Source organism: Schistocerca americana, chromosome 4, assembly GCF_021461395.2.
Source record: "Schistocerca americana isolate TAMUIC-IGC-003095 chromosome 4, iqSchAmer2.1, whole genome shotgun sequence".
Taxonomy (NCBI): domain Eukaryota; kingdom Metazoa; phylum Arthropoda; class Insecta; order Orthoptera; family Acrididae; genus Schistocerca; species Schistocerca americana.
In genome coordinates, this window is record NC_060122.1 from 491,485,687 (window position 1) to 491,502,409 (window position 16,723).

The 16,723-nt window shown below is 41.1% G+C and overlaps 1 protein-coding gene across 1 annotated transcript in view; it reads left to right on the top strand.

The window, feature by feature from the left end:
• The window catches only part of LOC124612823 (osteoclast-stimulating factor 1-like), a 67,173-nt gene that overhangs the window by 35,761 nt on the left and 14,689 nt on the right, over positions 1-16,723 (top strand). The window contains exon 3 of the mRNA XM_047141244.1: positions 10,257-10,374. Within this exon, the coding sequence (XP_046997200.1) occupies positions 10,257-10,374 (118 nt within the window). The remainder of the gene's footprint in view (positions 1-10,256; positions 10,375-16,723) is intronic.

The window sequence follows — 16,723 nt, forward strand, 5'->3', positions numbered from 1 at the left end:
TATTGTTGTAGGTCTGATTGATGCTCAATATGCTTTTAGCTTTTCTACTATTATGGATCTCTTCACCATATGTCTGAAAGGAATTATTGTTACTGTCTTAACCCTGCAGCTGGTTGTAGAGGCGTGGGGTGTGCGGGGGGGGGGGGGGGGGGGGAGGAGGCAATCTCTGGCATGAGGGAGGTTCCTCTTGCTGCAATTGAGCATACTTTCACCTCTCTTTAAATTACTCCTCATCTGTGGCATCAGTAATGCATTTTACATATATCACAATTTGATCAAATACTGGCTGATGTCAATAACTCCAGACAGACAACTCCTTAAATGAGGGTATGATGACCTCACTTTCTAGTTCCTTAATCGTCCCCCCAACCTACCAACCGAACATTCCATTATGTCATGTGGGATCAGTTCTGGGGTAACTCATCAAGTCAGTCTGAAGTTTTCTAAGTAAAAAAGTGTATGTTGCAAATTATATTTGCTAAACACAGTACTCTAATATGAAGCTCTGACACAAACAAATCGGATTGCTGACACAGTTTACATAGATCTTAAGATGATCCAGAGAGAGAAAAACATGTCATCCATGTAAAAGTGTGCAACTGAGGCTGAAGAATAAATGAGAATTGTTTTAAATATCGATACAGTAGTTGTTCTCTTGCACAGTGTGTGTTGGCTATAGTGACAAATTATTTATGGTGTGAATTCAAGAATGTTCTGCAGAGACCTATTCTTTCAGCAGGAGACACTAACTTATGCTTCCCAATATATTTCTTCCTTAATGAAATTCAGCATCTACCTATGCTAATAATAAATATGTAAAACCATTATGTCTGTCAGTAAACAAATTATCAATAGCCTCTAAAACACATTACGAGAATTTAGTATACCCAGTAAAATCTTTGGGATGATACAACTGTGCATGGATGGCTCCCAAGCAGCAGTCAAGTTCAGAGGATCCACATCTCCCCCCCCCCCCCCCTCCCCAACTTTCTAATTAAAACAGGCTTACGACAAGGAGACATTGTTTCATGTGTCCTCCTCAACCTTGCATTAGAGAAAGTGGTTCGGGAGAGTAATTTACATCCATACAATGATCTCAGATTCAAACATGGTGAAGTAAAACTCCTGGCTTATGCAGATGATATAGTGTTGCTGAATGACACTGAGGAAGAACTGAAAGATATGTACAGATCTCTCAGGCACAGTGCAGCAAAATGAGGCTTTTGATTAACCAAGAGAAAACAGAATATATGGAAATAAGTCTATTCATAAACCCAAATCCTTACTTTGAAGAGTGTTGGATAGACTGTCAGAGACAGAGCACCTTGTGTTCCTGCTGCTAAGAAGGCGAGTACACTGTTCGTTTGTTGTATATTTTTATGAGCTTCCAGCAGGAGCAACTTATTTATTTACAGAAACCTGTGTAGTTACTAGATTATTTTTGTAATTTCTTGCATGTTCGAGTGCTTACTACGCACAAGCTTTTATTTTAATAACAGTGTAGCGTGCCATAACGCCATTGCTGTTGACCCTTATATCAACCCTTGAATCATACAGGCTTTTGTTTGTTTTGGTTAGTGTAGCTCAGTGTTGCTTAGACCGTTAGTGAGAGAGCACTTTGAATAGCTGCTGCTAATAAGCTGAGTATACTGTTTGATTGTTGCATATTTTTACGAGCTTCAAATGGGAGCGACTGCAGTAATAGATAGGAACTGTGATTGCTGTGTACAGATGTGGGTTGAGTTGACGACCCTTTGCTCACAGCTCCAGGCTGCGTTGGCTTCAGTCTCACAGCTTGAGGCTGCTGGCAAGGGGCATCACTGTCGAGGGTCAGATGCGGGGATGCGAGAGACTGCGTCAATCACGTCCGACGTTTCCCCTGTTCCGTCCACTGCCTGCACTGAGGTTGACCCCTTACCCATGGTTAAGTGGGAGATCATTCTGAAGTATGGCAGTCAACAGAAAACTTTCTGAGGGGCCGATTGTAGGGCCTCCTCAGTTCATTTAACGAACTGGTTTCGGACGTTATCTGTGGCTGACGATGTCTCAGCCAGATGCAGTCATCCACCATATTCCAGAGGAAGCTTCTCAGCCCGCAAGGTCTGGGTGTTCACAAGGGGTGGGTTTGCTGATAGTTGGGAGCTCCAACGTTAGGTGCATAAAGGGACCCCTTAGGAACATGGCTGCCAAGGAGGGGAAGGAAGCCATTGTGCACTCCATGTGTATACCGGGGGGGACGGGGGGGGGGGGGGGGGGGGGGAGAGTCATTCTGGATGTGGAAAGGCTGCTTCCGGATGCCATGAGTACAGGGTGCAACCAACCAATTAAGGCGGAGCTCACCATCTGCAGCATCGTCAATAGAACCGACTGTGGTCCTTTGGTGCAGAGCCAAGTGGAGGGTCTGAATCAGAGGCTCAGGCGGTTCTGTGATCATGTAGGCTGCAGATTCCTTGACTTGCGCCATCGGGTGGTGGGTTTCCGGGCTCTGCTTAATAGGTCAGGAGTCCACTACACACAGGAAGGGGCTACACGGGTAGTGGGGGCTGTGTGGAAGGGACTGGGTGGGTTTTTAGGTTAGAGGGCCTCAGGGAACCACAGAAAGGGCATCTGTCTAAAAGGGCGAAGGTGATACACAGTAAGTTAATTGTAGAAACGATCAGTATTGTAGTTGTAAATTGTCATAGCTGTGTTGGGATAGAACCAGAGCGCCAAGCCCTAATAGAAAGTACTGAAGCTCAAATAGTTATAGGTACAGAAAGTTCAGCAGAAATTTTTTCTAACAATCTAACGGTGTTCAGAAAGGATAGATTAAATACAATTGGTGGTGGAGTATTTATTGCTGTCAGAAGTAGTTTGCCTTGTAGTGAAATTGAAGTAGATAGTTCCTGCAAAATAGTGTGGGTAGAGGTTATACTTGACAGCTGCACTAAACTATTAATTGGGTCGTTTTACTGACCCTCCGACTTGGAAGATATAGTTGCTGAACAGTTCAAAGAAAACTTGAATCTCATTTCAAATAGGTATCCCACTCATAGAATTATAGTCCAGGGTGTATACGACCCGGACAACCGGGAGATCCGAGAAAAACCCGGGAATTTTTTGATCCGGGAGAAAACCGGGAAAAACCCGGGAATTTTTTAGAATTCCGGGAATGTTTCATTGTTTGTTTCATTGTTTTAGTATTCAGTTAAATTTTTGTGATTTTGACTGGTAAGACCCAATACTCCAACATAGGATATTACTATACCCATCGTCTGCAGGATAATACTGCAGCAACAAAACATTAACAAGAGGAAGAAAAAACGAAAATAAAACTGACGTCGCAAAGGAAATCCGCCATATACAACAACAAAACATAGTGCTCATACAAGCGTCTGCCAGTAGCAAAGTGTATGAAAGGCTTTAAAAAGACTATGAAATGATTCAAACGACAAATTGCCTCCGATGAGCGTGACGTGACAGCTGTTGACATTATATTTATTTGAGCAGTTGCGGGTGGGCTCTTGTGCGTGCGCATTTGAGTTGCGTATGGGTAGTTCCTTCTCCCTCTTCTGGCTACAGATGTGTGGCTGGGCGCCACTATCTAGTTCTGCCCCGGTTCGGAAATATCGAAGATCCGGGACTGACGCACAGAGCAGTCTGAGTTGTGGTGGGGAGGTGGGTAGTCTCCACGTGACCTGTGTTTACATTTAGTGAGTTTGCTGTTTCCTCTCCATTTATTACTCTCGCATCAAATGAAAACAAAACGGATTTCTGTGGCTGCGAGCTATCAAATGAATTAAAATACGTTCGCATAGTTACGGAAGGCTAAAATATGTTATTTTCAGGTTTTATTTCTACCTTTCTGACAGTCAAGCATTACTCACCTTGCAGAACAATGAAGTTATTTTTGTCGCCGTGCGAAAGATATTTGGCTTTTGCGCTGAGCCAGTCAATTTATATGAAACAGAGTGTTTAATTTCACACTGTTGGCTAGTTTCAACTGTTCGCTGCATTTCAAATGCACGTTTTCCATCTTCCAGCTCGCATGGCATTATGCTGTAATGAAGAACCAAACATGAGATAATACAGTACCGGTACTCAAGAAAATTTACATCCGAATCTGGACATACGAATGTGCACTTTAAGCCCAATTATACATTTTAGTATGGTTCACGAACTTCCGATGAACTTGAAGTGTCCTCTTATGTCTTGTTTCTTTTGTGACATAGTGCAAGATCTTTTAATGTTTTACACGTACGAACATACGGGCTTCCTGTGTCATCGTAGCTTGACCGGTGGCGCCTGAACCTGACGCTCTCTGGCAACTGCTGAAACGAATCAGTTTCTAACAGGTCACGGGAAAACATAGCAGGTGGTGGTTTGAAAAGTGTTAGTTTCAAAGTAAATTTCCTTTTACACTAGATGAACTATGTGCGAGAATGTACGATGAATTTCTTAAATCACAGAGCGTTTGACTCTCAATTAAAAATCAACTCTTTGAAGACGACCATCTAGAAGAATTTCGAGCCCAGAAGATCAGACATTTACGTCGTTATTAAAAATTTTACTGGCACATTTGTGTAATATATCTTAAAGTGTAACACACACAAAAAAGATCAACATTATATGTGGAAGCTTAGCTTCTCTTGCAGCTTATTAATCTTCGAGACTACGATTATATGTGAAACCTCTGTTTTTCTTGTACCAACACTAAGTACATTAATTTAAACCATCAACTTTTCTTATTTGTGTGTTCTCGCTACTTAGGAGTGATCTCGGTATTGGCTGACTACATCCCGTGTCCTATGCTGTCACCAGATGGCGAGATCACATGACATGAGCTATGACTGGCTTACAAAAGCGCGTCGCAATCTCGATTTCAATGCCTTGGAAAGTAACATGCGGTGTTTGGTGGAATTCGAATTTATATCTTCGTAACACGAAAATATGCAGCGTACATGTTGCTGCTGCACATCAAAGATCTTTCCAAAACGTGTTTTCCCCCCTGAGTTTCGTTTTTTAAAGTGCCTGGGAATTCTACGTCGGCGTATAAAACCATAAACATTCAAAAGACTGGTAAGTTTTACAGTGCCGAGGAAAAGTATACTCTCACAGAACACGGGGAAAAATGTATTTTCACCCGGGCGAAAGTGTATTTTCAACCGAGAAATCCGGGAATTTTTTTTCCTAGTCCATGTATACACCCTGTAGTCGGTGGTGACGTTAATCTACACTCGATATGCTGGAAAAATTATACGTTTAAAGCCGGCGGCATGCATATGTCATCCGAATTGTACTGCATGCTTCCTCGGAAAATTATTATGAGCAATTACTTCATGAGCCCACACGAAACATAAATGGTTGCAAAAGCATACTTGACCTCTTAGCAACAAATAATCTGGACGAATAGTGAGTATCGTGACGAATACAGGGATTAGCGACCACAAGGCCGTAGCTGCTACGCTGAATACCGTAACTCCTACAACCATCAAAGAAACGCAAAGTATATCTATTTAATAAAGCTGAATAAAATATTCTTAACGCCTTTTAAGAGCTAGTCTGCACTCCTTCCAATCTGATCGTGTAAGCATAGAAAAGCTGTGGAATGATTTCAAAGAGATAGTATCGACAGCAATTGAGAGATATATACCACATAAATTAATAAGTGATGGTACTGATCCCCCATGGTACACAAAATGGGTTAGATCGCTGTTGCAGAAGCAGCGAAAAAAGCATGCCAAAATCCCCAAGACTGGCAAAGCTTTGCAGAAGTTCGAAATATAGTGCGTACTTCAATGCGAGATGCTTTCAATAATTTCCATAATGAAACTCTGTCTCGAAATCTGGCAGAAAACCCAAAGAGATTCTGGTCATACATAAAGCACACCAGCGGCAGTACGCAATCAGTACCTTCACTGCACGATAACAACGGTCAAGTCATTGATGACAGTATCACCAAAGAAGACGAAGTAAATATTCCTGAATTCCAATCAAGAACAACTGCCAAGATGAGAAACATAGAAATAGATATCCTTGGTGTCGCAAAGCAGCTTAAATCACTTAATAAAAGCAAGGCTTCTGGTCCAGATTGTATACCGGTCAGGTTCCTCCCACAGTATGCTGATACAATAGCTCCATATTTAGCAATTATATACAACTGCTCGCTCAGAGAAGGATCCGTACCTAAAGACTGGAAAATTGCTCAAGTCACACCAATACCCAAAAAGGGAAGTTGGAGTAATTCATTGAATTACAGGCCCATATCACTAACGTCGATTTGCAGTAGAGTTTTGGAACATATACTGTATTCAAACATTATGAAGTACCTTGAAGAAAACGATTTATTGACACGTAGTCAGCACGGATTCAGAAAATATCGTTCTTGCGAAACGCAACTAGCTGTTTATACTCATGAAGTAATGAGTCCTATCGACAGGGGATGTCATTGGTTCCATATTTTTAGATTTCTAGAAGGCTTTCGACACCGTTCCTCACAAGCTTCTTCTAACCAAACTGCGTGCCTATGGAATATCGCCTCAGTTGTGCGACTGGATTCGTGATTTCCTGTCAGAAAGGCCACAGTTTGTAGTAATAGACGGAAAAATTGAGTAAAACAGAAATAATATCCGGCGTTCCCCTAGTGTTATAGGCCCTCTATTGTTCCTGATCTCTGTTAACAACATAGGAGCCAATCACAGTAGCCGTCTTAGATTGTTTGCAGACGATACTGTCATTTACCATCTTGTAAAGTCATCACATGACCAAAACGAATTGCAAAATGATTTAGATAAGATATTTGTAATGTGCGAAAAGTGGCAATTGACCATGAATAAAGAAAAGTGTGAAGTTATTCACATGAGTACTAAACGAAATCTGCAAAGTTTCGATTACATGATAAGTCACACAAATCTGAAGACTGTAAATTCAAATAAATACTTAGTTCCAATTTAGGGTATTTGAATTGTAATCGCTATCACATAGATAATGTTGTGGGTAGAGCCAACCAAAGACTTGGATTCATTGGCAGAACACTTAGAAGGTGCGACAGGTCTACTAGAGAGACTGTTTACACCAGGCTTGTCTGCCCTATTCTGGAGTATTGCTGTGCGGTGTGGGATCCACATCGCGGTGTGGGATCCACATCAGATGGGACTGACGCATCACATCGAAAAAGTACAAAGAAGGGCAGCTCGTTTTGTATTATTGCGAAGTAGGGGAGATAGTGCCGCAGACATGATACATGAATTGTAGTGGCAATCATTAAAACAACGGCGTTTCTCGTTGCGACGGGATCTTCTCATTTCAATCACCAGTTTTCTCCTCCAATTGCGAAAACATTCTATTGGCACCCACCTTCATAAGGAGAAATGATCATCGTGATAAAATAAGAGAAATCAGGGCTCGCACAGAAAAATTTAAGTGTTCGTTTTTCCCGCGCGCCGTTCGAGAGTGGAATGGTAGAGAGACAGCTTGAAGGTGATTCATTGAACCCTCTACCAGCCAATTTATTGTGAATAGCGGAGTAGTCACGTAGATGTAGATGAAATTGACCACTCTAAATTCAGAAAAATTCTTCAGTTTAAATACCCTGAATCACGTTTCAGCAATAAAAATATCATAACAGTGAATACAAACGAAAGAATAGCCTCAGGGTCAAGATGTCTGTACTCGCTAAGCAACCCACTCAGAAGTAAAGCTTTGTCAATCACCACAAAGATGAAGATACACAACACTATCATCTGCTCCATAGTACTGTACGGTTCAGAAAGCTGGACCTTACAAAGAATAAAAGAGAAAAACAGAATGGTTTCGAAAGAAAAGTAATGAGAAAAATCCGGGGACCTGTGCTGGAGAATGGCTTATGAAGAATTGGAAAGAAGAATGAAATTTATCAGTTAGTGAAGCAATCCATTATCATCTAGAGATAAAATGTAGGAGACTGCAGTGGGCTGGACATGTGGCTAGAATGGAGAACAACAGAATCGCCAAGAAAGGATTTGAAGGGACTCTCCAGGCAACAAGACCATTGAGCCAAACTCGTACAAGGTGGAAAGATGACATAGAGGAGGACATCGCAGCATTAGGAATTTCCACAGGGTGGAGAGAGACTGCGAGAGATGGAAGGCGGTAGAAGCAGATCGTTGATGCAGCGTATGGTCTGCAGGGCCTGTGATTGCTGAAGAGAAGAAGAAGAAGAAGAAGAAGAAGAAAAATTGCGTCTGTCTGTCTGTCTTTGAACATACTAATCTCGAAACTGCTAGACGAAGTTTTATGGGGTTTTCACTGGCAACTTCAGCCTGCTCGCGGGTGCCGTGCACAATATTAGGCAGATGTACCAATTTCTTTGGCTCTTCAGTGTAATTAATTTCTTAGACTATATTCAACTAATCGTTTTGTTAGGATGAAGTTACACGAGGCAGCTATTAATAACACAATTATACAGATATTTTCATGAAAACAAAAACTTATCTTTAGTGCACTAAGCTATTGTGAAATGTTTCCTCACTGTAACATGTATTATCTAAAGTTTTAGTTGTTGTAGAAACTTTCAGTATGTGTTTAAGGATGGGATGAGACAAAAGCAGGAAATTCTACCACACACAAGTGCTGTGCTGAACAGTCATGTTAACCATTTCAGATAATATGAAACCTTTACATAACAAACAAAACTGAGGAACGGCTACCACTCGCCTATAGTGCCACATAAACACATGTAACAGCATAGGTACTTGACTAACTTTAGAGCTACTGTACCTGGTATGGTTGCATTTTGGTATCTGTGTATGAAGTTCTCGGAATCACCATGAGAGGTCAGCGCTAGTGCAATGACATTGGACTGTTGCCTGTAAACATGTGCCACGTCAGTGCTCTTGGAAGAGAGCTGTGGTGGTGACATGGCTCTGTTGTTGTTCCCACATAGTGATTTGCGGAGATACAAAAAAATCGAAATTCAAGCAGAAAAAAATAGAGATTCAAGCAGTGATTAAGTACTTTGTGAAGAAAGGTAAGAAAGCAAAGGACATTCATGTTGATTTCCAGAATACACTGGGAAACTCTGCTCCTTCATATTCAACTGTTGCCAAATGGAGAAATGAATTTAAATTTGGTAGGGAGAGCTTAGATGATGATCCATGCAGTGGTCGGACAAGATGTGTCACTACTCCAGAAATCATAGTAAAAGTGCACAAAATGGTCATGGAGGTTCGCCAATTCAAAGTGCATGAAATTGCTCATTGCTTGCCATATGTCATCTGAAAGAATACACGAAAAAAGCAAGGAAGAAAGTCATCTTCCATTAAGATAATGCACACCCGCATGCATGAGCCATCACCGTGGCAAAATTACATGAACTAAAGTATTAATTGTTGCCACACCCACCTTATTCACCTGATATGGCTCCGTCAGACTTCCATCTCTCCCCAAAACTGAAAATTTTTCTTGGTAGACAAAGATTCACTTCAAAAGAAGAATTGATAGCCCGAGTTGACAACTATTTTGCCGACCTGGAGGAAACTCATTTTCGAGATGGGGTCAAAGCACTGGAACATCGTTGGACCAAGTGCGTTAATCTACAAGGAGACTACATTAAAAAAACAGTTTCAGTGAAGAAAGTACTTTTTTTTCCTATTTCGTTTCGAGAACTTTTCAAACCACCCTCATAGTTGTGTGTATTTTTCCTAGCGAAAGAATGGTAGCTCAGAAGGGTTTCTGCACTAGTACATGTTTCCATGTTCCAGTCAACAATAGCTAAGTTCTTGCCTTTTCTCATGTTTCCTTGCTGTATCGTTTGTGGACTTGGTTATTTTAGTTAATTTTTCTGTAAGCTTGGCTCCACTGTGTGAGCCATTATCTGCTTCAGTTTATATGTGGCCTTGTGATAAGCCTCTGTAATGGCCCACAATTCTTTTTCCAAGATAATGTCTTACACTGCTGTCTTGAAATGACTTCACTTACCTTTCAACAGCTGGTCAGTCATCTGGTTTCATCTGTAAGTGTTATTTAATGAGTACCACAATGTTAAGTAGTTGTGGAGGTCAGACGCCTCTTAGTGTTTGTGGCTGTTGCCACCTAAGTATTCATATGTAACCTACATGACTGTTGGTAAACAAATTAGTATTTATAATTTCATGGCTGCTGTTAACTAATACATGTCAGGTATACACAGCCTTGTGTCTTGTCTGTTAATGTATGGTGTTATGTTAGTCCTTTGAGTTATTAATGTCAAACATTATTTATTTTTTGCTTAGAAAATCAAATTTATTTTTCTTTTGCAGACAGATGAACTATCCTTTCAAGAAGGTGATTTGCTGTACGTGTTTGACCAAGTGACAGACCCAAATTGGTGGAAAGCCCGGTGTGGGAATAGAACTGGTCTTATCCCCAGCAATTATGGTAACTACTTTATATTTCTTCACAGTAAGCCATAAAAAGAATAGAAAAACAGAAGCTCAGCAGTCATCATTAACAAGACTACACCCATGTATTAAAGAATCATATTAACTGAAATCTAAAGTTAGTATGGAAATTCAAACTTTATTGTATACTTTACGTTACTTGGAAGCTGAAACTGGCAAATGAAAAATGTGAAATAAAGCTATGCCTTCTATTCTATATTTTGAAAGGTACTGAGAAAGGAAGTGAAAGATGTAAATCAAAGGGAAAATTCACTCAGAAAAATTAGACAAGAGATTTTACTGTTTGTCAGTGTGTCAGCTCAACAGCAGATGGTGTTTTGCCGTTCTTACAAAGACCCACTCTGTCACAAATTGTGAGTCATTTATCCCAGTATCAACAATAATTTTCATACATAGAATGAACTAATACGTTGGTACAATATTGTGAAAAGGAAAGTTGTTACTTACCATATAGCGGAGATGCTGAGTTGCAGGTAGGCACAACAAAAACACTGTCACAATTAGCTTTCGGCCCGTAAGACCTTCATCAGAATTAGTCAGCAAACACACACACATACACATTCACACAACTGCAACTCACCCAAACGTAACTGCCGTCTCAGACAACTGGCAGTGTGGCCTAAGTTGCCTGAGACTGCAGTCATGGGTGTGAGTTGCATTTGCGTGAGTGTGTATGTGTGTGTGTTTGTCATCTGATTTTGATGAAGGCCTTACTGGCCGAAAGCTGATTGTGACATAATTTTTGTCATGCCTATCTACAACTCAGCTCTCTGCTATATAGCGAGTAGCATCTTTCCTTTTCACAATATTGTTACATTCTATCCTGGATTTTCCATTGTTTGACTAATAGGTTGGTAGGTAGAAATGAGTAGTACAAAGTATTAGCTTGCATAGCAAATGCTGCCATATGGATAAACCATATTACACAAATGATAAGTTATGGTACGAGGAGGCCTTTCATTCAGTGACAGAGAGCAAAAAGTTGAAATAAATAAATAAAATGCTTGTTTAGAGAAGTTGTTCTCTATCACAGATTGAGAGATATTCTGGAGAGGGAGATCAACATTAAATATTTAATGATAGGAGATTTGAAAATGAGAGAAGTGGAGCGGTCAGATTGAATAGCTAAAGAAAGAGCACACTGAAAATAGAAATAAGACTAAATAAAATGAAGGGAGCAATGGGGAAGTGGAAGCATCAAAGAAAAGTGAACACGAGAGATGACTGAAGGAAATGAATAGATATGGAGAGGAGACAAATGAAGGCAGAACTGGGAGAAGATACAATACAATGGGAACATTTTTCAGGTGAGAGCAGATAGTTGGTAGGAGTCATGTATAAGTCTTTGGCTCCTGTTATATACAGTCTAGAGGTCAATCACATACTGGTGCAAAAATAATTGTTAGTAGAAATATTAATTGCTGGAAATTACTAAAAAAATAACAGGAGTCAATTGACATCACTCGCAAAGAACATAAGTGTTTATTTTCAACTGAAATGTTTATTAAAAATTCACTTACAGATTTTTGTGGTAACCTGTCTGCAATTGTAACTGTAACCAGTATGAGAGCTCTACTATTAACTGACTTTGCATCAGGTTAATGTTCATTTGTTGTGTCATCAAATTCTATCACAGCGTTAACTGACAGATTTTCTAATTCCCAATTAAGCATCATATTTTCAATATTACTAAGTCTCGAGACTTTGTGAACAAGTGGCTTTATGCTGCCAAAAAATCAAAGTTAAATCTCAATTCTTATTCACCCATATTCTCCAAAAATCGCATCTTACTATTGTTGTCCATAACATGATCCCTTAACATGAGCTTGCTTTGTTCTCATTTGCTGCAACTGTCATTTTCCACTTCCAGTCATGCCTTCATTGAGAGCAGTGTGCTGACAACATGCTCCTCCATATCCACATCCAGTGACGCCTATGGCTGATATGGTGGTCAGTCAGTACCATTGAGCCTTCAAGGCCTGTTTGGGCATAGTTTAGTTTAGTTGTGCATTCATTAGTGATGTGAGTCACTACATGATGCAAAAATTGCAGTTATCAAGCCAACTGACCAGTTTAAATGAACAAAGTGTGCAAGGTGATGATAAATTCCATCTAAAATGGGACAGAGTTATTTTAGTTATTATTAACATATTTGCAAGTGTAAGATTTGTAACTTTCTACAAGATAGTTTTTCTATCAGTAACAACCCTTACAAACATTTTTTTTATCCTCCGCTACAGATCCTTTCTCCTTCCATCTGTGCCAATACAGGAAAGTTTACTTATCCCTAGCCAAAACCCAGTCCCACACACTGTTCCCGCCTTGTTGCCTAGCTCATGGAATCCACCCAAATGGCCTGACCATCAAATTACCCATCCCTGGCTGCAACCCTTCCTTCCACAATTACCTCTATCTATCTGTCCATAGCCCTGACCAGTGTGGTCCTGAAAAACCATGTAAGTCAGGACCAAACTTCCTCGCAATACCTTCTCTCCATTTGTAAAATTCTCCTGCTCTGCAATCTCAGATTCCTGTACCCATCTCTCACATTGAAACTCTTGGCCTCTAGTAACTACAGCAGCATGCAAAATGCCCTCTCAAAAAACTTGTTAACTTGTTCACCACCTACTTCCGTATCCAGAGCCGCCAGACCTCCCTCATAGCCAACATAACCTGCCTCACAGACCTAGTACATTTAGCACACCCACAGAAACTCACTCCCACCACCATACATAATTCAGAACCTAAAAAGACCTGAAACATGAAACTTTCCTTTAAAAGCCTTAGTCTCACAGAAGTACTCTTTCTTTCCAAAGGCCGTACCTTTTACCTCTCACCAAAATTCCATAATGGTGCACTTATTAAGGCCTCCTCTCCTTCTCCCAGTCCGTTTAGTTGAAAAACGCTTTTCCACCAAACTTACCAATCAGATTCGACCCAAAACCATTATTGAACCCTGCCTGAGCTCACTCCTCCATTCAAACAACAAAGGCTTCACCACTGTGGATTTGAACTGCAGGGATTACCTGGCAGAGGGATGCTGTCAGATTCATGTACCAACAAACCCCAACACAGTTACTCCATTCCAGAAACCCAACAAGATCGCCAGTCCCTCCTTAAATGCTCAGGCCCACCCCGGAGCCTCTTGTATGAGTCTCTTTCTCTCTCCTCACCTCTACCACTCCCCACACTCCTGTCTTCTACTTGCTTCCCAACCACCCAGGAAGCACAGTTGTGGCTGTTTAACTGTGGCCCCTCTGAGATAATCTCTGCTCTTGTGGATCAACATCTTCAGCCTATTACCTGTAACCTACCATCCTATATAAAATACATCAACAATTTTCGCCACAGTTCCTGTTTCCTTACTACATGGCACCCTGTTTATCACAATTGATGCTATCTCTCTCTACACTAACATCCCCAATCCCCAATGCCCATGGCCTTGCCACTATTGAACAGTTTCTTTCCCAAGGTCTGACTGACTCCAAACCTGCAACTTCCTTGCTAGTCACCATGACCAACTGTATCCCGGTTACTTCCCCTATGAAGGTATAACCTACAAGCAAATCTGTGGTACAGCAATGGGTACCCAATCCATCCTAACCACCCATGATCCTGAACACCTCACTTTGTTCAGATTCATTAATGATATCTTTGGGATGTGGACCAAGGGTGAGGACACCTTATCTCCTCCAGAACCTCAACACATTCTCCCCCATTTGCTTCACTTGGTCCTCCTCAGCCCAACAAGCATCTTCCTTGAAGTTGACCCCTACCTCAAGGATGGCTACATCAGTAGCCTGATCATATCTAAGCTACCAACCTCCAGTAATGCCTCCACTTAGACAGTTGCCACCCACTACACACAAAGAAGTCCCTTTCACCTTTCACATAGCCTGTCCATCCGTGGTCATCACATCTGTAGTGATGAGCAGTCCCTCACCAGATATACCAAGGGTCTCACTGAGGCCTTCACAGACTGTAGTTACCCTCCTAACCTTTTTCGAAAACAGATGTCCCCTGTCTTTATCTTTTCACCACAGAGGAGCATTCCCCTCATGACTCAGTACAACACAGGACTGGAGGATCTGAGACCTGTCTCATACACCATTCCTCCTCCTCCTCCTCCTCCTCCTCCTCCTCCTCCTCTGTGTCTGTTAGCAGTTGTTTGCTGCATATTGTATGAAAGGGTAATTTAGAAAATGAGGAAATCTGCTATGTGATAGGCACACTTATTCTTGTCACCACAGTGTGAGATTTTTCTTTCTTTAAAACAGTTCTGGGTATGTAAGAAGATTTCTTTATGACCGTAAATCATAGTTACAGGGTTTTGTTACAATGAAAACAAGCAAAGTCAGTGAAGTAATAAAACAGTTAAGAACTTTTGTTTTGAAATTGTTGTTCAACAAAAGGAACCATGAAAACAGTGTTGATTAGAACATGGTGTGACTTTTAGTAATATGTCATTTTGCAATAGTAATTTGATCTCTTACACTTAGAAATTACTTGTGGCAGTGGAGGCGCTATGAACAAATGCAACTTGCATTGTTGACGTAAAGGCTATCTAGTGCTCTGCTCCATGTCAAACATATTGGCTAGTGTTAATCAGACTGGTACTGAATTGTACAGGGTGAGGCAGTGAAACGGCACGATTTCGATAGTGGTTGTCGGGCGCGGAGGGGGTTGCGAGAGTGGGGGAAGTGACCTTGGGCGTCTAGAGTGGTGGAAGTTTCAGTAGCCATGGAGCGTTGGTCGAGTGCGCAACATGCATATGCCGTAAAGGCATATTACAAAAACGCGGATAGTGTGGTTGGTGCTCAACGCGCCTTTCGTCGTGAATTCAACCTGCCGCCACGGGCTCCCGTGCCATCAAGGAAAGCCATTCTCCTTTGGGTTAAAACCTTTGAAGCTACTGCTAGCACAACAAAGAAAAGAGGCGGCAGCACAAAAACAATCCGGACACCCGAGAACATTAATCGTGTGCGCGAAGTGTTGGGACGAAGTCCGCGAAAATCCGCGAGACGGCACAGCGCAGAACTTGGTCTCAGCAATCGATCAGTAAGACGGATTTTGAAGAGTGACCTTCACTATCATCCATACAAAATTCAGGTAGTGCAAGCCCTTAAACCTAATGACTACAATAACCGTATACGCTTTTGCCAGTCAATGCTTAACGTTATTGAACGAAATGAAGAAAGAGTGCATAACTTATGGATGAGTGATGAAGCCCACTTTCATCTTAGTGGGTACGTAAATAAGCAAAACTTCAGATATTGGTCCTCAGATAACCCGCACGAACTTCATGAAAAACCTCTCCATTCTGAAAAAGTAACAGTCTGGTGCGCAATGTCATCTCGTGGAATCGTGGGGCCCTATTTTTTTGAAGATGAAGATGGCAACACAGTGACGGTAAACTCTGGACGTTATGCTGACATGTTGACCATTTTTGGTCTGCTTGGAATTGATCGACATGATCCAGATGCTGAAACACTCTTCCAGCAAGATGGTGCAACAAGCCATACTGCTAATGTCTCAATGGAATTGCTCAGACTTGCATTTCCACGACGTCTAATCAGCAGGAATGGCGATTTCCCCTAGCCTGCCCGTTCACCAGATCTGACGGCACCAGACTTTTTTCTTTGGGGCTACCTCAAGTGCAAAGTCTTCCATGAAAATCCACCAAGAACAAAAGAAGACCTGAAGGAGCGAATTCGACAGGAAATTAACAACATTCCAGTACAGATGCTACGAAACGTCATGGGACAATTTCATCTCAGGCTTAGACAATGTGTGCAAAACCAAGGACGACACCTCACTGACACCATATTTAAAAAATGATTGTTTTTAAGTTAAATCTTTAATTTCCACTCTTGTACTTGAGATCCATGTTCAACTATTATGATTTTACTTGTAAATAAATCTTTGGTGGTTTTACAAAATCGTGCCGTTTCACTGCCTCACCCTGTATGTAAATACATAATTCAAAACTGCTGTTTTTTCAGAATTGGTTCATAATATCTCTTAAGGCAAGTGTTGCAAGGTTATGTCATTAGTATGGATCATGTCCTGATTATGTTGTTCATGATAAACATCAACTTTTGCAACAAGGAAAAATGAAATTGTTTCATGGCTAAAATTATGGAATGCAGACTTTGTGAAAAATTTTCTAAGGAGACCAGATCGTCTAAAATTATATCACAAAAGAAGCTACTATTTTCAACATACACCCTCAACTAACTCCTTGTGAAATCTGTGCATTGAATTAGTAGTGAGAAGTGGAGAGAAAAGGGGAACAGCATTTCTGATGTTATCAAAGAGGCAGCCAA